The sequence below is a fragment of the Xenia sp. Carnegie-2017 genome, unplaced genomic scaffold (assembly GCF_021976095.1).
Source record: "Xenia sp. Carnegie-2017 unplaced genomic scaffold, XeniaSp_v1 HiC_scaffold_24, whole genome shotgun sequence".
Classification (NCBI taxonomy): Eukaryota; Metazoa; Cnidaria; class Anthozoa; order Malacalcyonacea; family Xeniidae; genus Xenia; species Xenia sp. Carnegie-2017.
The window spans coordinates 6,496,736-6,523,894 of NW_025813487.1; the positions used below are offsets into that span (position 1 = coordinate 6,496,736).

The following is a 27,159-nucleotide window of genomic DNA, read 5'->3' on the forward strand; positions in this document are numbered from 1 at the left end:
ATCAGGCGCTTGGATATATTTCGTACACCCCAGGTATAATTACAGGATCTATCTTTGCGCGATTGAGCTCTTGTTTAACGCTGTCTAAGACGTGGCATCTAAAAGAATCCCAAGCCAGCATCCGTCTGGTGAACGAAAACTGGCCCAAGACACTTTTAACCCAAGAAACGGTTAGTTCTCCATTCATCCATCCATTTATCGAGGACGCTACGACACACTTTGTTCTGAATTCCTCATTCAGTGCTTTCGACTCTCTTGGCACCTGGAAAACGATGAACGGCTTTAGTTTGGTACCGTCTCCCTTTGCAGTCAAACACACTGAAACCTTCGTTTTTTCATGGCCAGTTGTTTTCAATCGAATTGTGCTTTCGCCAATGTTGTCGACCGTGGTATTGGATACCATATCTTGCCATACTGCTGTCTCATCCATTGCAATGATATCCCTGTCTTGGTAAGCGATTTTTTTACGTTGCCGGCGAATCTGCAAAACATACGCTATGAGTTTGTCTATCAGTTTCTCGGGGGCCTTTTGTGATTCAGTGGTTTTGCGTCTGATTGCCAAACCATGTCTTGACATGAACCGCTGTAACCAACCGGAACTGGCAAGAAACGATGGTGGCATTTCCTTCTCTTTGCATTTCTCGTTATCGAAAAATTTTGCTTTGCTTGCGATCATTTTTCTGGAAACACGAAGGCCATTGGAACGGCGCTCATGTACCCACTGTAATAATGCTTCTTCTAGGTCTTCATCGAATGGCTTTCGTCCGCCTCCTTCAAGCCGCTTTCTCTTGCTGCTAGTATCTTCCAATTTGCTTTTCTTTTGTCGCCATTCTCTTACTCTCTTGCGGTCGACACCAAACTTTGCTGCGGCTTTTCGGTTACTGTTACACTCTTCGGCAAATTGAACAGCCTTAAGTTTAAATTCGTTAGAATAAGAAGAGTTCTTCAATCCTGCGTGCGATGTAGATGCTAGAGTTATACTTTCGTCCATGATGTCAAAGGTAAGCATGCTGTAATGCGAGAAGGCCGGAAAAGACCTCCCATGAGAAGATCACATTGTATCACGTGCTACCAAACACGTGTGTGACATTCATCTGCTGTTTACAACATGGCGCGTTCAAGCTATACCTTTACTTGGCAAATGGTTTACGAAATAGAATTTGCGTCTGTGATAAGAGGACACCATGTTTATAAAGCTGAATGGTCACCACAGCTTGGAGAACGGCTAGTGTGTCGGAAAGACGATCGAAAGGAGGCTAAAGAGCACGATGAATATGCGATTGGAACATTTATTCAAGACAGTGGCAAGCTGGTTGGACATGCGCCCATTGAACTTTCCTTCCTCGTGTTTACATTTTTACGAGCTCATGAGGATAATGCGGTGGAGGTAAAAGTAACTGGAAAAGAAAACTTGAAAACGGCCTAGTTGTTCCAGGAACTTTTAAAGCAGTAACACGAAGCCGGCGACTGGGAGCAAAGTTTAACGAGGAACTTGATAAAGTAAAGCTCCTATGTGCCCACATGGATATTGAAATCAAGCAAATGAGAAGCAAACCTCTGAAGAACATTGATTTTGAGTTCTAACGAATGTCCGTTACCGATGTAAAAATTAAAATACTGTGTATCGAACTGAGTACCGAAGTTCATCTTTTATCGGGGAAGGGTGGGGGTGGGGGCGCTTATTTGAGAGGACGCTTAGCAAAACCCGTCTTTTCTCGAGGGGGGGCGCTTATTGGAAGGGGGGCGCTTATTTCAAAATTTGAGTCCTAGGGGGGGCGCTAATTCGAAGCGGGGCGCTTATTGGAAGCTGGGCGCTTATTCGAGCATTTACGGTATGTGTTCAACTTTCTACGTCACAACTCATTAGCATACCGATCAAAAAGTTCGCAAAAAAATGCTGAAAATCGTGACTTTGAACGTCCATAAAATCACTTTCACCAATCCAATTTCAATTATAATTGCAGATTTAAAATCACTGAAATAAGGTCTTTCAATTTAGCTAATAAAAAAGGGGGGCTAAAATTCGTGATATAACCCCTTTAACCAATAAAGTAGCTACTGAGATTATGAATCGCTACTTCCATAGATTATAATTGGTAACTTTAAGCAAAGAAAAAGGGATAACTTCAATATCCCAGTTATATCATCACTCAAAGAATGCTTAGTGCAGAGTTGATCTTCTGTGAGTATCAGCTGACCACCTTTAGGTAGGCTCATATAACAATGGGGCTTATAATCATTACATGAAGAAACATCTGACATCAACAAAGAATCCAAACTACAAATGAACATATTTGGCCAAGAATCACCATGACACATGAGTAATGATAAACTAGTAAGAGTAACTGAAGTGAATGTCACAGGTGGTAAAGGGACTTTCACAACTCCATCCATGTGGGATCTACAATATAAGACAATATGAATCAGATATATAGAGGGTGAGCAAGTAACAATATGTTTTCTGTTTGATTATCCAAATAGTGCATTGGAGACAGACACGACAAATTTAGTGTATTTATCATTGCATCTATTCAATAATGTGACATTGAAGAAATAAACCAAAAGTCAATAGCATCAATAAAAAAACATTGAAATTTTCAGAAGAACAATATAGAGATAAATGAAGAAGCAAATAATTATTTATCGTCAGCGTAGTCACTTACATTTAGTTTCCAGCCGTGGGATTTATTTTTATACATGATACCGAAGCAAGTACGTGGGTAAAACATTTCAAAATGGTTTGAAGGCAACACCTTTATTTTGCTTTGCACAATCACAAATCTTTATACTTGTCGTCTACGTGTACAGTCTTGTTCCATCTCATGTGAACAATATCTGCTTTCTACGACGCCTCGTGATTTACATGTGGCAATACTTTAAGTGAATAGTATTTTTATGCATGGTGTTAAGCATGTCATTATATGTATTTGTTCCACATGATTGTGTAACATTCATAGTTCGTACTTGAACAAATTACCAGATATCTATCAAATCTAATTTTTAAAAACAAAACGTATTGTTGCCAAACAAAAGAAATATGCTCTCCCTTCATTGATATACGTAAAATGTAAACGATAATTGACCATTTTTCTGTGATATTACGCAAATCCTGAATTAGTTAAAGTTATTCAGCCTATTAAACAACACAATTACATCGTTTTGGGCATTAAGATGTTGGTGACGTCAACCAAAACATCCTTAAACCCTCTCCATTAAAGAAATGTTAACAACGGAAAATTACACACTTAAGGGGCTAATCGTGATTCAATGAGTCGTTAAATTATTTCGACGCATTGAAAGGGTGAATGGGCGTCTCGAGTCGATTTATCTGATGATAAGTATAGAATCGTTTTAGAATTGTATTGAATAGAATTTTGTCATTACTTTGTGTTGATGCTTGGTTTACTGTAATAGTTGTTTTATGTTTGAAAAACATGTCCCAACAACTGTAGGATCAAGTTGCAAAAAATTTTAATAAGATCATTATGTAAGAAAAAAACATGACTGAAAACATGTTTTTTGGAGAGGACATTTTGCTGCGTAGCGGTTATTGATTGATGATTGGGGGGGGGGAGGCACTAATATTAATATACCGTATACAAGTTTTACTATGTTAGTTATTTAAATTCTTTTGAAATCCATAGTGATTAAGGATTATACAATATGAATAATGACAATAAACTAATAAAAAAAAGGTTGACTTTTTTGTGCCTTTTGATTCCTACAGTAGGTAGCAAAGAGTTGAAAACCCACAACAGACATGTTCATGTATTTAAAATAACCCCTTCCTTTCTATTAACTACAACTAGCTCTGTTTGATTCATATTTTTTCCTTTGACAGACATTAGTCATGGTCTGTTCTTGCTATTACGGACATAATGTTCCATTTTATAACTTAATTAAGGCAAAAAATTTGCAATGTATAAATTAAGTGTTCCATAATTGTGGAAAAGTGTGAATTGGTAGAATATTGTTTAAAAAATAAGGCAGGTTATAATTTCACCTATCAAAACAGAAGTTGTCACCTGTCATAGTTGTGATGCAGTTGATGTGAAATAAAAAACACCCCTTCATCAATGACACCAAAAAATGCACTGTTTATAGGCAAACCTTGCTTCTATAGTTTCCTCAAGGATGCGACAACTTTGGGTAATTATATTTGTCGAATGGAGATTCTCATGTTGATTCACCCCACCACTAGCCTCATCTTTAATACAAGTTTCAACTATAGCCACAGATGAATTTTCAAACAAAGGTAAGGTCTAGCTTCTTGGAGAAGTTGGTTGAAGCTATCTGAAGAAATGTAGAGAGATTAGGAAGATATAAAACAAAGTAACAAATTCCTGTAATACTCCAAGCATGGTAAAACAAAACTCTTTAATTTGAATGTATCATTTACGTATATGAAGATGCAAGTTAGGCATGATGAAAGGGTTCAAATTGGTATTTGAGGGAAGGAGCCCCTTTGCTTAAATTTCTCTCTCCAAAATCAAAGCAATCTATAATTGATAACAGAAAGCCATCTAGATTGAAACATGCACTAATTAGCTTCAAAAACAAACTTAAACTTTTATGACATTTTCATAGCCCTACTATGCTATTGAAAAGATAAAAAAGTGCACTATGATTCCATGTATTGACTTGAAATATATGATTTGCTTAATGTACATGATAAGGTAAAATTGTAACAGTGTTTTGTGAAGAAGCAAATGTCATGTTCCAAATAATGTCATGTTCAGAATGCAAGATTAGTTATAATTATAAGCCAATATCTTGGGAATAGTAAAAAAAGTATCTTACTTTATGTTAAGTCTTAAAGTATGACTTAAGTTTTGAAAAACATCATAGTATTAAACCAAACTGAGGTTGATGGTATTGTTTAAATATTTTGTTACTGTTGCATTCTTAGGTCATTGGTGTGTAGTCTAATTTAACACATAAAGTCCTGTTTCCATATAATCGTCTCGATCGTCTGTCGTCTGAAAGCGTGCAGGAACGATATTGCACGCAAACGTTTTAATCGTCTAGATAGAACAGAGTTCCATCTTGACAATTGTAATCGCTTTGATGGCCTTGTTCGTTTCGATAGTCTTGAATATGTTTCCATAAAATCGCTCTAATCGCCCTTGAACGCTTTCAGAGGATTGAAGATCGAGACAATTATATGGAAACCGGGCTTCAACGAATGCGGCAATGACATTTTACAATATAAATAAAATGAACAAAAAAATGTGCTGCCTTTCGGCCATCTCACTATACACCATAACTCATAAAAACTTGAAAATTTCGGTTTAGTTCAAAATCCACGATACTAAATCATCAATAAATTTAACTCACCTCTGTATATTTCATACTGTGTTGCAAACATTTATTGCAATGTATTTACGGTTCTCGGTTTGTTTGAAATTGCATCTTTAGTGGTCACTTACATACAGTTTTTATTCTATTTTTTCTAGCACACATATATATTTCCAAACACACATAAACAAACGGGCAACTTCACAGATCTAATAATTCGATTGTACAATGATTGTACGCGCGGAATATGTCTGTCGGGGGGACTCGGGAGAAGGTGAAACGTAAATAACGCTAAAAATGTTTTTTTATTTCAACCAATCATTCGCGCCATCGGTTCCCGCACTTGCGTTCAAAAATTGAGGTTTAAATTCCGCTGCACGAATATCAATTCGATTTCATGCGCCACTAAAGAGAAGGTTTATATAAGGAAAAAGGTAAGTTATAACTTATATGTAGATCGGGTTTATTCAATTAGAATAACAACAAGATGGATAGTTCTAATTGAAAGTACTTTGTATTTTACACAGATAAATTTGAAGTTATTGCCACATGATAATAAACGGAATGTAACTATTTAAGCTGATTCGTTATTTTCAAACCATTGTTACATAAATAAATCGTAATGCCAAACGCATTTTGGAAGTTTAACATACTAACGATGATACAATTGTACGTATGTCACTAAATAGTACAACTGTACGTTGGCGAAGGCCCACCGAACTGTTGTGGACGAAATATACACTATAGCAGGCACGTTTATATGAACGGGCTATCTACAGGGTGTATCAAAGACGACATTTAGAAACTAACCTATCGTGAAATTTCAAGACCTGATGACGATGCTAATCACTGTGATACATTTCAGCGCATGTTTTGTTGTTAGAACTTGTGTCAAATTCCCAGGATAAGAAAAGCTTTTGCGCAAGTATATGCACGTAGCTAACAATACTTTATGCAGTAGTGAGCCGAGCCTAGTCGTAGCAATTGAAATTATCACAATACGTCAATTTCTAAAGATCTTTGATACACCCTGTACATTATACACCCTGTACACAATAGACCCTGTACACTTAACACCTTGTACAAAATACACCCTGTACACAATACACCCTGTGCACAATACACCCTGTACACAATGCACCCTGTACACAATACACCCTGTACACTTAACACCCTGTACACAATACAACCTGTGCACAATACACCCTGTACAATTAACACCCTGTACACAATACACCCTGTACACAATGCACCCTGTATACAATACACCCTGTAAACAATACACCCTGTACACCATACACCCTGTACACAATACACCCTGTACACAATACACCCTATCCCTGCACACTTTACACCACATACACTAAACACTCTTCAAGATTCATCACTAAACACTGCACCGAGGGTATTAAAAAATTTAAACATTGAAACCATTTGAAATCAACTCCAGTTTTGACTATAAATGCATGGTTAAGCAGTAATTGTACCCCAAGGAGGCAGCTAGTGCACATAGTAAATCCAAGAATATAATTCTTTTTTGTTGTGTTTATGCCTCCTTGTGGATTAATGGAAATTCTAAAGGTCTGATGATATCTACGGATTGAATTTTTTTAACACACCCTGTATGCTTTATATACACAATTTGTATAACAATGTACCCTCCTGTGAAATGGTGGCTCAGGACTGGGGAGTAGAACAGATGATTACACATTGTTGCTGTTTTACACTAGAGTCGCCAGAGTGCTCAAACATGTAGAAATATTCCTTCGACTTTTATGTTCACAAGGACAATATTCATAAGACATCCCTACAACATAAGACAAGGTATAAACAAATTTTTAAACTTGGGTTTGCCAGAGGGGGAAGGGAATCTTAAAAAGAATGTGGTTATGTGGATGCCAAAGATGATTATATAAACAGGAAAGGCATATACAATCTCAATGTTTAAAGTTGTGTGGAACACAAATATTGTAAATCAAATGGTCTGTCTGTACTGTATGTATGTTATTCAGAACTAGCTTCATTGAAATACTGAGTGATGCAATGAAATGCTCTCCAAAGTAATGTTTAATGGTGAACATTCTGTCTCCAAACGCTTTCCTGCTAATCTTCTATACCCTAATATGCTTACTTTGACAAAAATTGCAAATGAGAAACCACACAATCAGCACGATGATGCAAATATAGATTACCTTAAGCAAAAAGAATGGAAAATTCACTTGGTAAATTAAAGCTTAATTAATAATTTTAAGGAAGCTTATTGAGCTTTAAATGAAATACATACCATATGCTACTTTGAACATGATCGTATCTGACAGTGAGTTTCTACTCAACTTTAAAAGCAAGTTCCTGGAATGAGGAAAAAATTATTTTCAGTAAAGAATCACAAGCTAATTACTTCATTTAAAATGAATACTCCTCCTTAAACAAAACATTAAGATGCATTATTAGGGGTGTTGAAAGCATACAATAAGTGGAAAACATGACACAACTGCCAAATTGGTGAAGACGATTTTAAAGATGTGCCCCCTCATTTTAGTCCTTCCAGTGCCGCTGTGCAATAATATAGGTTGCATCTGAATTTGTGCAAACTTGAAATTGATAGTTATTTGAATGCACCAGAAGAATGGCCAGCTTCAAAATATTGCACTTCATTCTTTCTGCACATGATAATATAGCCATAGCGCAACTATTTTTTTTTGAAATTCTCATGATTTTTTAAACTGCATCATCTTGTCTACAATAATTCCTCATTGGCATCTTGGTTGCAAAATATTAATTTGTAGAATGACAAGATGTTCATTCTTAGTGACTAATCCAATGTGACAATTTATGTTTAATACATTATGAGCATTGATCTGTGTAGATTGCTTCCCCTGTTCCATATGTTGTGATCATTTAAAGCAGGTGGGGCTGTCAAAGCTCACCAAACTGGATCTGGTAATAAAAATTACCAACTCTGATCACACTGAACTAACCTCTCCTAAAACACTTGCAAGATACAAATAAAGAGACTTGATTCTAATTATGCATTTTAAAAATTCACTCTATATTCAAGGTTAGTTGTCGAAGGACTGCATCTCAAATTTCGCTAAAGACATTAAAAATTTCAGGACAACACTTTCCCAGGGCCACTGCTACAACATTAGTTAGGGAAGGGTGTTATTCATTTATGCAACAGATATGAGTTGGACGCATTGAGTTCTCTGTGACCTTGAGGTCTTATACAACTCAATGGTTGGGTGCAACAGAATATATGAATTTCATAGCCCCGGTACGACCCTGTCTAATCATTTAATACTTGTTTAACAAATATTTCACCTTCGCAGCTATTCTTTTCTTTGTCTTAGCACTTTCCATGCACATTGACCAGAGAGTTTCACAATGTTTATTCCCGTGTATAAAGTTCACCCCCTTTCTGGCTGCAATTCAAAGAGTTATTTCCAAATTGCAATTGGCTCTAATTTCGATTCAATACTTCTCCAGTCTGCCTCCACATACAATCAAACTTCATGATTCACTACGGCAAGAGTTCAATCACCCTATCAGTCCAAATGGGACGGCCTTTCTGTTAGAAATGCGTCGAGATTTCGACTGTGATTTGCCGCCATACGGCTACTCCACGTGCACTAGTTCGTGTTGCAGGGAAATGACGTAATTGTAGAGATAAATAATGATTTTATTTTAATTTTTTTTGCTTCATCGGATTGGATTTCGATTTCGACACGGTATGAGTCCAGTATCGTGTGAATAGTACTAATATAGAATGTACATAAGCTTGCATAGGAAATCATGGTACGAAAATAGAATTAATTTGAGTTTATGATACAAATGCCGGAATTTTTTTCCAGATAACAACGTGTGCCATTGAAGTAAATGTGACTTTAATCAATACTTTTTACCTTATGCTCTTGTAAAAAAACCCAGAATATTTCTAGATAATAGAAACTTTAAGCTCAGCAAGTCATCTTTCTAAATTGGAAAGGATGTGCTATAACTTATTGTAAGGAAACTACCAAAAAATTTAACTTTTCTTGAATTCGGACATGCCCAAGAGTGGACATTGTGCCATTGTGCCATGGTACCTGGGCCGTTACTAGTATATGGAAATGGACCCTTTATACACATATCTATGAAATACCAATGTTACTGAAATTTAAAGAATTATTTGATTCTCGTACTTTTGCAGGTGTGACAAAGAAAACAGTCAATAAAGTAAATGGTTTGAACCCGGGAGGATCGTTACATGTTTGTAAATGATGATCGTCCAGGTTAATAAAGTCATGAGAAGGACTGTTTTTGTTGTTGTTGACTGACGTTTCGACAACCTTAGCGGTAGTCATCTTCAGAGTCAAAAATATCAGAAAACAGTCAAGAAGTTTAAAGCATTTCAAAAGGTGCGCAATAAAACTCCCCGGATGTTTAAAGACAACAAAAGTTCCAAGAATGTGTAAATACTTCAGATCAGCGTCAAAGTCATTGAAAATGAAACAATTTCTCTTTTTTGCAGCAGAGGTTGGTTGCACGAAGACTGGATAGCGTTATCCACTGGATAGCAAGTTTTTCTGAACGCTCATAAAATCTCTCATAAGAGAAAAATATACGATTTGAACTGTGCAATCGCTGAAATAAAATATTGTTACGAAAATTACAAAATTTCTTTGTTGTAAGAAAAATATAAACGCCTTTTTTACAAGTTTGAAAATTTTCGCTATCCAATGGATAACACTATCCAGGCTTTGTGCAACCGGCCCTTGGACTGTGAGCTGGATAAAGACTACATACAAAATGTTACGATACTCACGGGTTTAAATCATTCACTATATCAATAAAACACCAATATATTGCCATTCGTGATTTAATCAATATTTTGTACTTTATTCGAGACATCCTTTATATTACAAAACTCAATAGTACTTTTGAAACTTTCCATATGTAGAAGTAGAATGGTTGGTTACAATAATGGATCTAATTCAGCCGATGAGTTCCACCTTATTTTGCCTATTCAAGAGACATCTGATGGTGAGTATACTGCCATGCCAAATCATGGACCAACGACTTATCAAATCATATCTAAACATGAATCCTCGTGTAGTAATTATAGAATTGCAAATCAAATGACTTTTCTTTTGACTCAGGGAGAAGTTATCTTAATGATGATCTAGATGATGACGAAATGTATTTCCCAGTGCATAAGGAGGAGTCCGTTGAAGATGATTTTCTTAGTCAGTTAGAAAACAGCAAAATAAATAGATCTTTAGATAAATAGTACTACCCAGCAAACAATACGTAATATTTAATGAAATAGATTTAGTTGACATATATGTAATTTTAATTTCTTAATGGGTGTTTTATCATTAATGTTCATTCAAAAAATACAATTCTTGCCAGCACTAAAGGAAATTTGCCGGAAAGAATGAACATCTGCGTATTGCTGCGTGCGTATAATAAAAGTTTGTATCAACGCACATGCATTTATGATTAAGAAGTGAGAGGAGTTTATTTTGAGTAGCTACTCATATTCAGACATCATTTTGAGAGAATAGGAAAGGAACTATCCCGTGGTCAGTCTGTTAAAACATATATAACTCGGGCAAAACGAGATATATTGCTGAGCATTGCAGAAATAATTCACATACTGCTCGTAAAACATTTCATGTGAATGTGGAAGCTTATTCTATTGGAATATTTTAGCAAAAATCTTGCAATTGTAGAAGAAATCACTCTGCTATTAATTAGAGAGAACCCGATTAGCGTGAGAGAGCTTTTAGAAAACGGGGGTTGGTCTCAAATTCAAAATAAAATTTACTAAAGCGTATGGTACGTAGCTGCCGTCTGGTTTAATAGACCTCACTAGCACACCAAAACTGCTTTCTCTTTGAAAGTGGTGAAAACAAATCATAATCTTTGAAAAAATGAAACAGGTTACGTCCCCTGTTCAATTTGCATCCTCTCACCAAACTGCTTAGTAAAGTATAAAATCGTGCAAAAATTGGAGCAAAGAGAACTGTGATAACACTACTGAACTATTAAATGAAGAAATGATCTTCGCACTTTGCTGGACAATTTAAGCAATCGTCTCAGGACCTGAAAAAATCAGTCACCTGATTTTTTTCGTCCAGCAAAAATCATATCTTCATTTAATTTCAAACACCGCACTGCATAAAACATTCATACCACTGAACTATCATAGAAGGAAGGCTACCTGTAATAGATAAAACTAGGGCTTTCTTTACCAAACTTTAATTGCCGAAACGTTAAGTATGCTTAATGTTAAATTTCATTTGAAAAGTTTAGTTTGCCAAATAAAAAAGGGCTTTTGTTTTGTTTTCGGAGATTTGTAAATCATACAAGTTATCTTTTCCTTCGCTTCTATCGGCCGTGCGTTTATATTGTGTGGAAAGAGTGGGCTCTCTGGCATCAAAATATCGACAGACGTGTAGACTTCCATCTATTTTAGTTCAATGGATACAACACTGACATGCTTGTCGACAGTTAACTGAAAATGTAATTGACAGAAATTTATTTGTTGTTACATTTAAAAGCTTGCCTGCGGGTTTTAATAAGAGCATGATATTTAATAAATATATATTGTCTTTATTATTTGAAAAACTAAGCCATGAATCATGCATCATTGAAAACTTTACAGCATTTGCCAGTTAGACGAATCGCAGATGCACGTCTTTCAATATCTTACCATAGGTTATTAGTATAGTCGTTTAATCGGCTTGTTTGCAAGATTTCAGCGAGTCCAATCTTTTTCTTTGCAAATCAAGAATTTTTATGTGATGACTTGCAGCTAAATCGAGAGATCGGAGCCAGTGAACTCTACAACAACTGGAAGGCTAACTCATTATAAACAAACTTAGACTTGTTTGAAGCCACATAGAAGCTGATTTGCCGCTTCGCGTGTATCTCGCGTGGACTGTTTTATTTGCGTGACGGATTGTTTTGCAAAAACTGCTAACTTGGGAATAGAATGCTAGCCTAAATGCTTTATTTTTTTCAAAACCGTTAGCAAAATTTGGTTATTAATGTGTTAAGATGCATTGTGGACGTTCCAAGACATGTTTTGTATACTTAACGCTGTATTATATAAAACATAAAAGGGAGAACTTGCTTCGAAATATGAATTTCTCATTTGTCGTCCAAAGACCAAAAATTTAAGATAAAACTGATAACAGGTAGTCTGTATCTTTAAATGCTGTGCAAAATACACACAATCCACTTAATATAACATGTTTCATAACAATTTTATTGCTTTCAAAGTTAGACTTGCTTTGTAAGAATTTCACATGCTCTTTTTGTAATGTGTGAAAGTGATGATTTGAAATTTTGACTTGTGGGCGATTGTTGGTTCTTCTCATTTACTTCTCCCACTTCTTAAGAACTGGTGGAAGATTTGACATGCATCCATAAATGTGTATTGAGCATTTTATCAGCAAGTTCATGCTTATAAATAAATAGCCAAGTGTACACTATGGTAATTATTGCTAATATAACTTGCTCTACATAAATGCTAAAAGCAACCCTCATCCTCAGTGGTTTGAAACAGGGTTTTAAAATGATTATAAAGCAAGCAAAGCTATATCATGTATCAAAATTTTATAGTATATCATATTGATTGTAAAATTAGTTTTTTCTTGTAATACAGTTGATGATAAATGTATATGTAATATATTAAATATTAGGATGTGTGTTTAAAATGTTTGGTCATATTTGTGAAAATATATGATGATTCTATAATATTACACTAATAATTTTTTCATACTTGTATTACATTACAATTTTTACTTAAGTGTTTCAAAAGTTATGAATATGGAGTGTCAATTGTGTTTTTGTCTTTTTTTTAAGTGGGTATTGACCCTTTTGTTTCTTTAATGGTGCAATTAATAATAACACAATAATATGGCATGACAGTTTTTTTTAAAACGAACTCAAAATATTTTTTTGCTAACTTTTTGAAATATTTTGCAAAGTGTTTTTCTTTTTGTTTATGCTCTGAACTTTCAAAAAGGACTGGGGCGAGCTAATTTTGCTCGGAAACAATAAAATTACCGAAAAACAGCGTTTTTTGCCCTGACAGCTTCATTTTCACAGATTCAAACAATATTATAAGGCTAGGCAAGTGCATTTTACATCCCTTTAATGAAAAAACGAGGGGTGTCAGTTTTATTCAAGTTATAAGGCATGTTTTCACGTGCCAAAACAAAGTTCACTTTTCATCCTTCTAAAAAGAAGCTTAAACATGTACAAATGTCGTTCAAACTTGTTTTATATTAAAGTTCAAACACTGTTTAAGGTTTTTAGGCATTAAGCTGGCTTGAAGACCACTGTTTTTTGCAAAAAATCCGGCAATTTCGAAGTGATGTATTTCGCCTCCGTTCCTTCAATGGCGGCGCTCATGCAGGCTTCAAAGATGGCGTCCAAGCAGTGAACTCCATATATATATATATCTGGAATGATAACGACAATACATTTTATAGATATAAAATTGAAGCCAAAGTCCTAGTCTCTTGCGCGGTTTGTACGTCAGTTCCAGTCCTTCAAAGTCGAATATTCACGCGATTTGTACGTCAGTTTCATTCCCCTGAGTGCCAAACATACACGGCCAATATAAATTTGAATACAAACTGCAAAAGCATAAACATATAAATAACATCACGACGAACAACACACTAGGCCAACTCTTCGCAAAAGGTTATTTTTTACAGCTAAAACTTTACTACAGCGAGTTCGTTGTAACTTACAACTTATAACGAGGAAAAGCCAACTGAAAATTACACTTTATGCTAAAAGGCAATACAATAAGAAAATATGACGAGAAAATATTCAAGCAAACATTTTTCTTTCATCGGAAGGTAAATTTTCAAACGGTGTCAGACAGTGTTTGTCTTTTTTTGTCGTTTCAATGGATTTAAAGATCTGTTTTTCCGAATAAAAAAGAAACTTGAATATCCAGGTTCATAAAAAATGTTGAGTCTATAACTCGCATTTTACTTTTTACAGAGCGATTGTATCTTTCATCGATTTTGATAGTGCTTGAAATACTAAATGGTTGTCATCTCGATATCAGTAATTGAATATCCTTAAAGACTTTGATATGTTTTAAAGGAAAACCGCAGCGTAAAAGCAGATCGACTAAGTTCACCTCACCCTGCTTCTCGATTTATCACTTTGATTCACTTTCCGTGAACCTTTTCATTCCAAAATTTCGTTATTTTTACGCTCTGATCAAGATCCGAACTCTACCATTACCAAGGGACAAATGATTTAAAAATTAAAATGAATACGCAGAGACTAGAGCCTGACGTGTGATGACGAATGATGACGACAAATATTTTTTTGGCTTCAATTTTTGGCTTCGGTTATCATTCCAGTTATTCAAATGTCGAGTTCACTGCGTCCAAGTTAGCCTTCCAGTTGTTATGGAGTTCATTGGATCGGAGCACAGACGCCATATTGAAATTTGATGCGTGGTTCAGTAAATGACGTCATTATTTCTAAAACACGGCAAAACACTTGCCTAAATATATTTTCTTTTCCAAAACCAAACGATGTCGTTTATTCGTATTCTGTCTGGTAAGTGTCCGTGTAAGTATTTAAATTTATTAACACTTCATCCCATGCACTGTCTCAAATACAAATACATTAACACAAGAAAGTGGAAAGAATTTATTTATTTTATGCGCATACGATGATGTTTTTTTACAAAAAAGTTAAAGTGGGTAAAATCGTATTTCGCGGCAAGACGATAAAACAATTCGCGCGCGCACGATGGTGTATTTATCTTTCAGTTCACGTTTCACGTGCCAAATTTCAATATGGCGTCTGTGCTCCGATCTCTCGATTTAGCTGCAAGTGCGGCAAGTTCTCAGCAAAAAATGATAAGAACAGATTGGAAGAAAGAAAAAGAATTAGAAGAAGCTAGAAAGGCAGGAACTGCACCAGCTTTGCAGGATGAAACAGGAAAGTATGTGTACCGTCTAAACTTTCTTTTTACTTGTCAAAAGGCTAACCATCTTGCGCCTTTTTATGTTCGTAATTTTTGTGATTGCGAATACTTAACAGTTTCCTTCTACTTCAAACATTCGATTTCAAGTTCAACTAATTTATATCTCATTATTTATGAATTTTACGAAGCATTTCAAATTAAAAAAATATATTACTTAGAAATGATTCACGTTATATATAAATAAATTTAAAATATACTAGTTTGTTTATTGTTTAAATTTTAAAGTTTATATAATAATTCTAGATTGTATGTGGAATAAATATAACACATATTGTGAGAGAAAACATGTCATGTGTGTCTGAACCATTCACTTTATAAAATCCTATGTCCAAGTGTTGTCTTGTTATGCGATAATTAAAATTACTTGGTTTTTTAAACCACTGAAGATCTTGTAAAGTAGTGCTTAAAGTACTTTATTTATGAATTGTGTAAATATTTTCATAATATCTGATACATTCAATATTTTGCTTTATCTAGAGACATCAACCCTCATATTCCTCAATATATTTGGATGCCTTGGTACTATGGAGCATCTGGGTATGTTAAATAGTTTATATTGTGTTGTTTCGTATAGTTTGTTGCTGAGGTTGCTGGCTTGGATTTTTAAATTTGATGCAAAATCATATATTCAACTTGTTTGTTTACTGAAATACAAATAGTATATGCAGAACAAAAATTGTTGACTTTAGTGTAAAGCAATCAATTTCCGAAGTTCAACATCAACATCTTGAACTTTCAAAGCAACTTGCTAATGCAAAGAGTAGTTTTCGAGGGTTTTCACCTTCACCTCAGGTTCTGGATCTGGTCGGGATAAAAAACTTCAGCTTTGGCCAAAAAAACTTAGTGTTAATTTTCACGGTCTTTCAAATACTGTAACTACCCACCACACTGGAAAATCTTGCTATGAATGAAGAAAAGGTTTTTACAAAATAGTTTTACTTTCATGAAAAACAGCACCTTGTCTCTGAATCACTTTGTCATAAAAATATTTTTGCTCTCACATTATGCAGTTGTCATAGTGTGAGAGCAAAAATACTGCTCTGAGAGTTGTCATAGTGTCAGATACAGTCGAATATAGTATTTTAATTTATGTATAACGAAAGATGTCATGTTATCTTCGTTATACATAAATTAAATACTATATTGACTCTATCTGATTTTGACTTCAAACATTAATGTTTTTACTCATTTACAAAATCTCACTGCCAGAGCTTTTGTTTTGACATAAATTTTGACTCCTTTGAAAAATATATCGAGACTGCTCCAAGTGCTCAGTACTAACCAAAAATAAGCCTTTGCTAGAATTTAACTCCCAACAGTTGTTTAACAAAAAAAGTCAGATATGCTACATTGACAAGTAACCATGGAAATGCAATCCAAGCTTGAGCACCACCATTCCCTTCACAAAATTATTGTAGATTCATCCTTGTCTTTAACAATGAACACCACATAACATTGCAATGAATATTATTCTACAATGAAAAGTTTTAAGATTGTTTTAACTCAAACCACGTCCTTTGTAAAAATACAAATGCAGACCTTAAATGATTTTTCTCAATATTTAGACCAACTCTCAAGCATCAAAGGCCACAGGAAGAAAGGCAAAAACAGTTTGCTAAAATTGATGCATCGTATAAACGTGGCTTGAAAGAGGTAGCGAGTTACACGTTGGTGAATTTTCATCGTTTTGAAAATTATGTAATGTAACCTGTCTAAATCTTTAGACTGCAGCGATAAAATTTCGAAAGGAGCCTGTGAAAACTGTGGTGCGATTACTCACAAGAAAAAAGACTGTCTAGAGGTTTCTTTCATGATAATTATGTATTTGAAATCTGTTTTAACTCTTGTTGTCTGATGAGATTGATTAGTGGCGTCGGTCTTTTTTAATGGGAATTTTTGCCTAGCTGAACATCGAGGATAGTAGAGCCTAAATCCGGATCCGGTTATCACTTTAAATCAATCACTTGCAAGATTAAAGGATTACCGTAGACTCTCGACTGTAAGACCTGCACGTGTTACTTTCGTGAGCGATATATGATGGGCTAATACAATGGGCGTGTTGTTATATTCAGAGGGCTTAAAGTCAATGCTTCACGGTAATCTACGCACAACAAGAAACATTTAAACGACTCTTGTGATTGCACCCTGCATGTTGTAATTTAATAAAATGATCTTTAAAGTATGAAAATATGGCATTCATAAATCGCGTTGCTTATTTTACAATCTGTAGTATTTATTTCACTTAACTTGGTAGCGTCCTAGACGTGTAGGTGCTAAATTCACCGGTGAAGATATAAAACCCGACGAATATGTCCCTGAACAACATAGCTTTGACTACGATGGCAAAAGAGACAGGTATACATGGTTTACACATGAAGTGGGATTGTTCAGTGATACGTCGCTGTAGTTATGTACACAGCGAGTACTTCGCCATTGATTTTTGCATGGTGTTCGTTACTTTAAGATGGGTTGGATATGATCCTGAAGAACACCAAAGGGTGCTAGAAGAATATCAAAAAATGGAAATGGTAAGCGAAAGTTTTTGTGAACAAAGAAACCGAACTTCAAATTGTTCTTATCATCGCATTCTTACTTAATGAACCTCTTGGCCAGTAGCACTGCGAGTACTCATCACGGAGTAAAGTTCTCTTTTTCATTCATCTAAATATTCTACTCTCCGATTGATCTATATTTATCATTGATACGAGTACTTTATGCACCCATAGGCGTACGGGACAGGGGCAGTTGGAAAGTTGGGCAAATTTTTAACGGGCGAAATTACGGCGGGACCTCTTTGTGAATTGGGGAAAATTTCTTACTCCCCTCTCCAGAAATGATAGCTCCCGTGCGCTTATGTATGGACCTCATCTTTATCTATAAGTTTTCTAAAGCGAAGCTTACTGATATTTCTTTGTAGGCGAAACAACAGCTGAAGTCGGATAAACTGCATCAAGATTTAATGGACGGAAAGAAAGTTGAGGAAAAAGTGCGTTCTTGAATTTTGAATTCTCCCCGTTTCACCCAGTATCATGACGTTTCAGTTGTCACTTACGTGCATAACATTTTATGTCCATAGGAGAAATTAAGTGACGATGACGATGAGGATAAATATGCTGATGATGTCATTATACCTGGACAGAAGTTTGACAGTAAGAGGTGAGATAGATCATGGTAGTTGCCTTCAATACACCAGTATCCACAGAGAGGTGAGATAGATCATGGTAGTTGCCTTCAATACACCAGTATCCACAGAGAGGTGAGATAGATCATGGTAGTTGCCTTCAATACACCAGTATCCACAGAGAGGTGAGATAGATCATGGTAGTTGCCTTCAATACACCAGTATCCACAGAGAGGTGAGATAGATCATGGTAGTTGCCTTCAATACACCAGTATCCACAGAGAGGTGAGATAGATCATGGTAGTTGCCTTCAATACACCAGTATCCACAGAGAGGTGAGATAGATCATGGTAGTTGCCTTCAATACACCAGTATCCGCAGAGAGGTGAGATAGATCATGGTGGTTGCCTTCAATACACCAGTATCCACAGAGAGGTGAGATAGATCATGGTAGTTGCGCCTTCAATCCACCAGTATCCACAGAGAGGTGAGATAGATCATGGTAGTTGCCCCTTCAATACATGGAGCGATACTCCCGGGTTCAAACCATTCACTTTAAGCATCATCACAAGTCAAATAGTTACAGTGAAAACCACCATTTCCCTAATTGACTTACTTCATTTCCCAGGCGAGTCTTGTCATGGACCCGGCCGCCTTTCTCGAAAGACGAACTCAATTGAGAATTGAAGAACAAACTGAAAGGATTTTATCCGGAGCGCGAAGATTATCCGACTTACCAACAACACGTCCAACAACGAAGGAAAGGTTACTCGAAGAATGCGTCAAAGTTCACACGGCCCTACAAGAACTTGTTTCTATATACATACATTATGTAAGGCTAAAGTCATGCCGTTTACGTTGCTGGAAATGAAATTGATGGTCTCGTCTTGCCTTTATTTGGTTTGTTTTTCTTTTTGCGCAGGCCGAGACAAAACAGACACCGACACCGAACGATGAACTTAATGAGTCCATTGATAGCATGGCCGACAAAACTCAAGATCTACGACGTCAAGTTTGTATCTTTATTCTCCAATCTGTAAAACGTGTAAAACTTGTGTAAAAGTGTGTTGACTACGGCCGTAAACATCATGCGTCAACACTCAACAGACATACATGGCTTTCTTATTGTCAGAAATTTATGTTTTAGATGCGTGTTGCCGTGGCTGATCATATCTCGGATACCTTTCTCGACACTCTTGTACCGCTGATGTTGCTTGTTGACGCTGCCAAAGATGGTAATCAACGTGGGGTCGAGGAATGCGCCATTGTGTTCAGCGAAGGAGCTGCGAAGCTGGAAGAGGTAAAGAGTTGTAGCATACAGTATATGTTATTTCAACCGTTTAGTCGTAACGAAAAGTAAGATAGTCTATCCACCTTGCGAAATGTATACTCACCACCAGTTGGTACGTGGCCTTATAAGTACGAGTGCAAGATAAAGGAAGAAACTATTGGAGCACTCCGGGAAAAAACCCAGCATAAACAAACCTGGAGGGAGAGGAGATAAAACGCGCACATATACCCAATCTCGCTTGCTCTGTGTACTTATGTGTACCTGCATTGACTAACATATTTTCAAAATTGCAACAGGTTAACGTAAATGTAAAAAATGCCATTTTATTGTGTCACTTGAGGTCGCCAATCTTGCTTGCTCTGTGTCTAATAATGCTGAGGGAGTTAAACTTGTTCGAGTGATCACCAAGAAAATTCACAATTTATGTCCACAGGTTGGTAAAACAACTATATATTTGTTGTTGTGTCTGTGTAGGTCTTATGAAAAAAGTTTGCATTCAAATGTATTGCGACACATTGTATTATTCAGCCCCAGTCTTCTTATGCTCGCACACCGCTTTTTTTTTGCCTAGCTTTTGCGAGTAAAGTCCTCACTTTTAGGTGATAAATGCAGCCCGCACGTTGGCAGCCCGCCCACGTAGTCGTACGGCACGTGCCAATATCGACACATTCAAAGCGACTTGGGAAAGTCAAGTTCATCTTCTGGTTGAAGCTGTGGATGAGATCACGGAGATTGACGAATTTCTAACTGTTTCAGGTATGAACACATTGATCACCTCACCTGCTTAATATACTAATGATTTATCATGGTGTATTCTTAGTGCATGTTTGTGTTTGTTGTGTTATGTTTTGTGCTGTGTGTCATTTTGCTCAATTAAGTCTAGTGACTGTCGTCGATCCTAATGAGTTCAACGTAGTAAGAAAGATTACCTAGACACAAAATGTACAACAGTATTAGCCAGTTTCCAAGCGTGTGTTTTGCTTCAAACTTTACCACAACATTCCTTTCCTACTAATGTGCTGTTTACAGTTGCTGTATAAGTATTTAATTGTTTTTTGATAGAAAATCATATTGAGAGGACGTTGAATCCTGTATCAAGGCGACAAAGGAGAGAGATGTGGAGACGCTGGATGGGACTGCTGGTCTCATTCGTGGATGCACGGAGCGCGTTGCTGCAGTGGTATTGGCTGAAATGGAAAATTTCGAGCAATGACCTTATACTGAAAATGTACAGAAGACTGTGAAATCACTCGAGGAAGACAGTAAGTGTTTTCCAACTTTCACATATGTTCGATTAACGCTGGGTAAAATCTGTCACTGGCATGTAGCTCTGGTTGGATATGTGTAGCTCTGCTGGGATATGTGTAACTCTGGTGGGATATGTGCATTGAGTTCTATAATAACTGGAGCGGCTAACTTTACTGGGGCGAGGTCGCCAAAAAAATGGCGGCCAACGGACGTATTTCCGCTGAAATGATCGCTTTGCAGAAAAATAATATTCTCGACCTCCCCCTGGTGTCTATAGTAAATTATAAAGAATTTTTCAAAAACAAACACGATATCACAGAATATGGATATCGTTAGTTCCATATTCTGTGACGATTCTTTTTTGGCATTTCTTTTATAATGCCAACACTTCAATCGTTCAATTGTTGGATGTCGTAGTTTCCACAAAAAGGAACATATCGCTTCTCACAGGTGAGGTAGTTGTTTGTTTTGTTAGTCCGTCAACGATTGAAAAGCAATTATACATGCACTTGAAAAGCCATAAAATACATATTAAAGATCGTATTTTTTAAGACTGACTTGAACGCCAAATATACTGATGTTTTCCTGTTTTTTGTCTATAAAATTCTGCATACTTTTCTGTCATTTGTTAATGCATGAAATCGTAAATTTACCTATCTATTTGCAAAATAGTTTCCCTAAAGTAAAAAAGACCCTGCACACATTTTGCTCTGTGAAAAGTATCAAGAAGAAATGATCAGCCCCAACAGTACCCATGATTTGGAGCAGAGCTTGTTATGTTCTATTTGCTGACAACATGCAGGGAAGACCAAGGAGTAAAGATGACTGGAAGATGTTATTGACCAGGCAGAGTCTTAAAAAAATGATAATGCTGTAAAGATAATTGATTTATTGTCTGCCTTATCCAGAGTTATTTAATTTAATCATGATCAAATTCTATGGATGGAGACAATGGATTCACTAATGATGCCTTGAATGCTTTGAAGTTAAAGTTCATGAACCAAAAAAAGATGGCAAGAAGGTTGTGTGTGTTTTGATGATCAATTAAATGTCAATTCACAACATATAAAATGGAAAGGCCATAAAGTTTGTGTCTATGCAAACATTTGTACTGAGATTGATGATGACTTGATGCAGATGTGAAGCATTAAACTGAATAAGCCATTGGGTTTTATATAACTTAATGTTTAAATCATGTCATATCTTTATCAAAATATTTTAGTTGAGTGTTGTTTAAATGTTACTAATATCTAATGCACTATACTGAAGCATTAAAGATTCAGTGATGAAACCTTTAAAATTACTGTACTGTATATTTCTTATATATTTCTTATATTTCTTTAAGAAACAGTTTGAGCTTATTTACCTATTAGAGTACAGAATGGATTTATCATATGCATCATTGCTGCTTTTTTAAATAAATGTTTTTCACTTTTCAAAGCTTTTCTACAAATATTTTGCTTCTTATTTCTTTTCATGAGATTGATGATATAGAGGTAATATAATCCAATAACTTTATAATTTCTAGAAAGCTTTTAAGCTTCTAGCATAAAAGTACACTATAGGTATTTAATTCATTTGGTTTTATTGCCTTGTTATGACATATCCATATGCATTTCATCATTCATGTATGAAGAAAACACCAAATGTGGATACTCAGAGAACAAAATGCACTACCAACTGCTTATGAAATTTATTATTGAAGTGAAAACTGTGTTAATCATTCAAATTGTGCACTTATATTGAAAATATAGGAAAAACAAAACAAAGTGAAAAGAAGGGTAGAAGTATTAAAACTAAAATGAATTATAAACACCATTGGAAGCATAAGTGTTTTGATGATTATTTGCATTTTGCCCAATTTATATATCAATACAACAAAATCAAAATGTGCTACAACTTTACAAGTATTTGATGCAGTTGCACTTCAGAACATCACAAAAGGTTACTTAAAGTAATTTCTATACAATATTGTTTGTTTTCATTTACCAAACCTATGCAGACTTGAGTCTTTTGAAATTTAATATGAAACTCAATTACAGAAAATCCGTAAATATCCAGAGATTTAATATTTACTTTTTAAAGAAACAAGTAAAAATCCTACAATTGTGGCGAAAAAGCCATTGCCTTTCCACGAAAAGAAGCAAAATAGCAATGATAACAAATAAGCTAACTTCTCTCTGAACCACTGTGGAGATGAACTATGATATACTTTTTGTATAGACTAAAGAGTTTAATCGATCAAACAAGTTTGACGCTGGTAAGAAAACGACGCATATCTGCATTCATAGATGTGTAGCCGACATATAGCTCTTTCGTCGATAGTTATAAATACATCCTCGTAGGAGCCGATAACTGGAAAGCTAGGTTGACTCGCTGTTAGAATTGTAGGTTTTATCGTGATTTTCATCAAAAATTGCTTGCCAAATCCCAAATACACACATACATTTTCTTCACTCTTTCCTCAGGAGGGAGGGAAATTGTGAAATTTTCGGAAAAGCGGTCAATTTCGGTAAATCTCAGCGGCAACGGACGAAATCCGCCATTTTTGGCGTCATCAGATATCTAAGGCCGCGCTTGAGATAGCCGCTCCAGTTATTATAGAACTCAATGGATATGTGTAGCCTGGTGGGATATGTGTAGCTCTGGTGGGATATGTGTAGCTCTGGTGGGATATGTGTAGCTCTCTCTGGTGGGATATGTGTAGCTCTGGTGGGATATGTAGCCTGGTGGGATGTGTAGCTCTGTGGGATATGTGTAGCTCTGGGATATGTGTAGCTCTGGTGGGATATGTGTAGCTCTGGTGGGATATGTGTAGCTCTGGTGGATATGTGTAGCTCTTGTTGGATATGTGTAGCTCTGGTGGGATATGTGTAGCTCTGCTGGGATATGTGTAGCTCTGCTGGGATATGTGTAGCTCTGGCGAGATATGAAATCGATAGGTTCGAGTTTTTGACTCTTTGATTACAAATGGCTAAATGAACAGATAATTGTCTGCACAAGTTGCATTTCCGCTAATTAGCACAAAACAAAGCGCGTTCATAACTTAACACTTCTGTTTGTTTTTCTAATTGGAGTTGAACGAATACATTCAAATAGCAAAGTTTCATCTTTCAGTACAACTATATAATATCCGTTGGAATCGTTTTTATTCCAAATCATGAATTGGATTGCGAGTGTGCAGTTGATAAGTTAGTTGTTAAATCGCTCTATCGTCTGTTTTTTGTAATGACCACAAGGTCTGTAGCAACTATTAAAAAGAATTTAAAACTAATTATTGCTTACATTTATAACTTCTACAGTTATTCCAAGATTTTCCGACGTCGTCGATTCAACTGTGGAAACTTTGAACCGAAATCCTCGCGAGAAAATTGACGGGGAAGCTGTTGTTCAGGCATCGCAACTTGTAAGTAAACATCATGTCTGGTCTGGTGAAGTGTTCACCAAATTTTTCACCGAACTTCATGCTGTTACATCTTGCTACATGTTTAAGACGTTTAAAGTGCACACGACACGAAAGTTGTGCTATTTAGATTATATTTTCATTGAACATAACGTTCAAATAGATAGCGTTTCTTCTAAAACCGTTTATTCGTATGACACTTCGTTCTCAAGATATTGTAGTTTGTGTCGTTAATGTACGCTTTGCAAAATTTGTGACGTCACATTGCATCATGAAAATTTGAAATTGTGAGGTATATTTGCTGATTTGTTACGTCAGTGGAGCGGAGTTCCCTTCGTTGTGAAGAATTGATCGCATGAAAACTGCCCAATCGTAAACTGCTCAATGTCATTATACCTGGACAGAAGTTTGACAGTAAGAGGTGAGATAGATCATGGTAGTTGCCTTCAATACACCAGTATCCACAGAGAGGTGAGATAGATCATGGTAGTTGCCTTCAATACACCAGTATCCACAGAGAGGTGAGATAGATCATGGTAGTTGCCTTCAATACACCGGTATCCACAGAGAGGTGAGATAGATCATGGTAGTTGCCTTCAATACACCAGTATCCACAGAGAGGTGAGATAGATCATGGTAGTTGCCTCAATATACCGGTATCCACAGAGAGGAGATAGATCATGGTAGTTGCCTTCAATACACCAGTATCCACAGAGAGTGAGATAGATCATGGTAGTTGCCTTCAATACACCAGTATCCGCAGAGAGGTGAGATAGATCATGGTGGTTGCCTTCAATACACCAGTATCCACAGAGAGGTGAGATAGATCATGGTAGTTGCGCCTTCAATCCACCAGTAACCACAGAGAGGTGAGATAGATCATGGTAGTTGCCCCTTCAATACATGGAGCGATACTACCGGGTTCAAACCATTCACTTTAAGCATCATCACAAGTCAAATAGTTACAGTGAAAACCACCATTTCCTAATTGACTTACTTCATTTCAGGCGAGTCTTGTCATGGACCCGGCCGCCTTTCTCGAAAGACGAACTCAATTGAGAATTGAAGAACAAACTGAAAGGATTTTATCCGGAGCGCGAAGATTATCCGACTTACCAACAACACGTCCAACAACGAAGGAAAGGTTACTCGAAGAATGCGTCAAAGTTCACACGGCCCTACAAGAACTTGTTTCTATATACATACATTATGTAAGGCTAAAGTCATGCCGTTTACGTTGCTGGAAATGAAATTGATGGTCTCGTCTTGCCTTTATTTGGTTTGTTTTTCTTTTTGCGCAGGCCGAGACAAAACAGACACCGACACCGAACGATGAACTTAATGAGTCCATTGATAGGATGGCCGACAAAACTCAAGATCTACGACGTCAAGTTTGTATCTTTATTCTCCAATCTGTAAACGTGTAAACTTGTGTAAAAGTGTGTTGACTACGGCCGTAAACATCATGCGTCAACACTCAACAGACATACATGGCTTTCTTATTGTCAGAAATTTATGTTTTAGATGCGTGTTGCCGTGGCTGATCATATCTCGGATACCTTTCGACACTCTGTACCGCTGATGTTGCTTGTTGACGCTGCCAAAGATGGTAATCAACGTGGGGTCGAGGAATGCGCCATTGTGTTCAGCGAAGGAGCTGCGAAGCTGGAAGAGGTAAAGAGTCATACAGTATATGTTATTTCAACCGTTTAGTCGTAACGAAAGTAAGATAGTCCATCCACCTTGCGAAATGTATACTCACCACCAGTTGGTACGTGGCCTTATAAGTACGAGTGCAAGATAAAGGAAGAAACTATTGGAGCACTCCGGGAAAAAACCCAGCATAAACAAACCTGGAGGGAGAGGGGAGATAAAACGCGCACATATACCCAATCTCGCTTGCTCTGTGTACTTATGTGTACCTGCATTGACTAACATATTTTCATTACAACAGGTTAACGTAAATGTAAAATGCCATTTTATTGTGTCATTTGAGGTCGCCAATCTTGCTTGCTCTGTGTCTAATAATGCTGAGGGAGTTAAACTTTTTCGAGTGATCACCAAGAAAATTCACAATTTATGTCCACAGGTTGGTAAAACAACTATATTTTTGTTGTGTCTGTAGGTCTTATGAAAAGTTTGCATTCAAATGTATTGTACACACAGTATTATTCAGCCCCAGTCTTCTTATGCTCGCACACCGCTTTTTGCCTAGCTTTTGCGAGTAAAGTCCTCACTTTAGGTGATAAATGCAGCCCGCGCGTTGGCAGCCCGCCCACGTAGTCGTACGGCAGGTGCCAATATCGACACATTCAAAGCGACTTGGGAAAGTCAAGTTCATCTTCTGGTTGAAGCTGTATGAGATCACGAGATTGACAATTTCTAACTGTTTCAGGTATGAATGACAATTGATCACCTCACCTGCTTAATATACTAATGATTTATCATGGTGTATTCTTAGTGCATGTTTGTGTTTGTTGTGTTATGTTTTGTGCTGTGTGTCATTTTGCTCAATTAAGTCTAGTGACTGTCGTCGATCCTAATGAGTTCAACGTAGTAAGAAAGATTACCTAGACACAAAATGTACTACAGTATTAGCCAGTTTCCAAGCGTGTGTTTTGCTTCAAACTTTACCACATTCCTTTCCTACTAATGTGTTTACAGTTGCTGTATAAGTATTTAATTGGTTTTTGATAGAAAATCATATTGAGAGGACGTTGAATCCTGTATCAAGGCGACAAAGGAGAGATGTGGAGACGCTGGATGGGACTGCTGGTCTCATT

At 36.4% G+C, this 27,159-nt stretch overlaps 2 protein-coding genes and 2 long non-coding RNA genes across 7 annotated transcripts; 3 read left to right on the plus strand and 1 right to left on the minus strand.

Moving 5' to 3' along the window:
* Positions 1–3,686: 3,686 nt before the first annotated feature.
* On the minus strand, positions 3,687–5,502 carry LOC124450542. Its single transcript, XR_006950067.1, has 2 exons — positions 5,338–5,502; positions 3,687–4,293 (listed from the first exon to the last, which is right to left on the minus strand). It is a non-coding gene; the product is annotated as an uncharacterized LOC124450542 (long non-coding RNA).
* A 4,733-nt stretch (positions 5,503–10,235) lies between these two features.
* LOC124450544 lies at positions 10,236–10,696 on the plus strand. Its single transcript, XR_006950069.1, has 2 exons — positions 10,236–10,320; positions 10,437–10,696. It is a non-coding gene; the product is annotated as an uncharacterized LOC124450544 (long non-coding RNA).
* A 4,108-nt stretch (positions 10,697–14,804) lies between these two features.
* On the plus strand, positions 14,805–19,189 carry LOC124450530 (pre-mRNA-splicing factor SLU7-like). 4 transcript variants are annotated; one of them, XM_047001189.1, is made up of 9 exons: positions 14,805–14,892; positions 15,096–15,271; positions 15,791–15,850; positions 16,879–16,966; positions 17,568–17,668; positions 17,778–17,841; positions 18,231–18,299; positions 18,390–18,469; positions 19,063–19,189. In XM_047001189.1, the coding sequence occupies exons 2-9, from the start codon at positions 15,123–15,125 to the stop codon at positions 19,112–19,114; spliced, it is 663 nt and encodes a 220-aa protein (XP_046857145.1). In that variant the 5' UTR covers positions 14,805–14,892; positions 15,096–15,122; the 3' UTR covers positions 19,115–19,189. The 4 variants fall into 4 exon arrangements, with proteins under 4 accessions (XP_046857145.1, XP_046857146.1, XP_046857148.1 ...); XM_047001190.1 differs by having other exon boundaries at positions 14,829–14,880; XM_047001192.1 differs by adding an exon at positions 17,038–17,114 and having other exon boundaries at positions 14,836–15,271; positions 16,879–16,973; positions 18,393–18,469; positions 19,063–19,186.
* Positions 19,190–19,365: 176 nt separating this feature from the next.
* LOC124452032 (catenin alpha-2-like) lies at positions 19,366–26,738 on the plus strand. The gene is made up of 8 exons (XM_047002626.1): positions 19,366–19,446; positions 24,276–24,379; positions 24,695–24,797; positions 25,384–25,587; positions 25,678–25,767; positions 25,901–26,050; positions 26,373–26,465; positions 26,619–26,738. Exons 4-8 carry the CDS (start codon positions 25,396–25,398, stop codon positions 26,736–26,738), a joined length of 645 nt encoding a protein of 214 aa, XP_046858582.1. The 5' UTR covers positions 19,366–19,446; positions 24,276–24,379; positions 24,695–24,797; positions 25,384–25,395.
* The last annotated feature ends 421 nt before the right edge of the window (positions 26,739–27,159 follow it).

Excerpts from the sequence above, each read along its gene's own strand:
- LOC124452032 (XM_047002626.1), top strand. The coding sequence starts at position 25,396 with ATGGACCCGGCCGCCTTTCTCGAAAGACGAACTCAATTGAGAATTGAA. Across the intron at positions 25,588-25,677 it reads TTTCTATATACATACATTAT|GCCGAGACAAAACAGACACC; the intron begins GTAAGGCTAAAG and ends CTTTTTGCGCAG. Across the intron at positions 25,768-25,900 it reads CTCAAGATCTACGACGTCAA|ATGCGTGTTGCCGTGGCTGA; the intron begins GTTTGTATCTTT and ends TTTATGTTTTAG.
- LOC124450530 (XM_047001192.1), top strand. The coding sequence starts at position 15,123 with ATGGCGTCTGTGCTCCGATCTCTCGATTTAGCTGCAAGTGCGGCAAGT. Across the intron at positions 17,669-17,777 it reads TACGATGGCAAAAGAGACAG|ATGGGTTGGATATGATCCTG; the intron begins GTATACATGGTT and ends CGTTACTTTAAG. Across the intron at positions 17,842-18,230 it reads AATATCAAAAAATGGAAATG|GCGAAACAACAGCTGAAGTC; the intron begins GTAAGCGAAAGT and ends ATTTCTTTGTAG.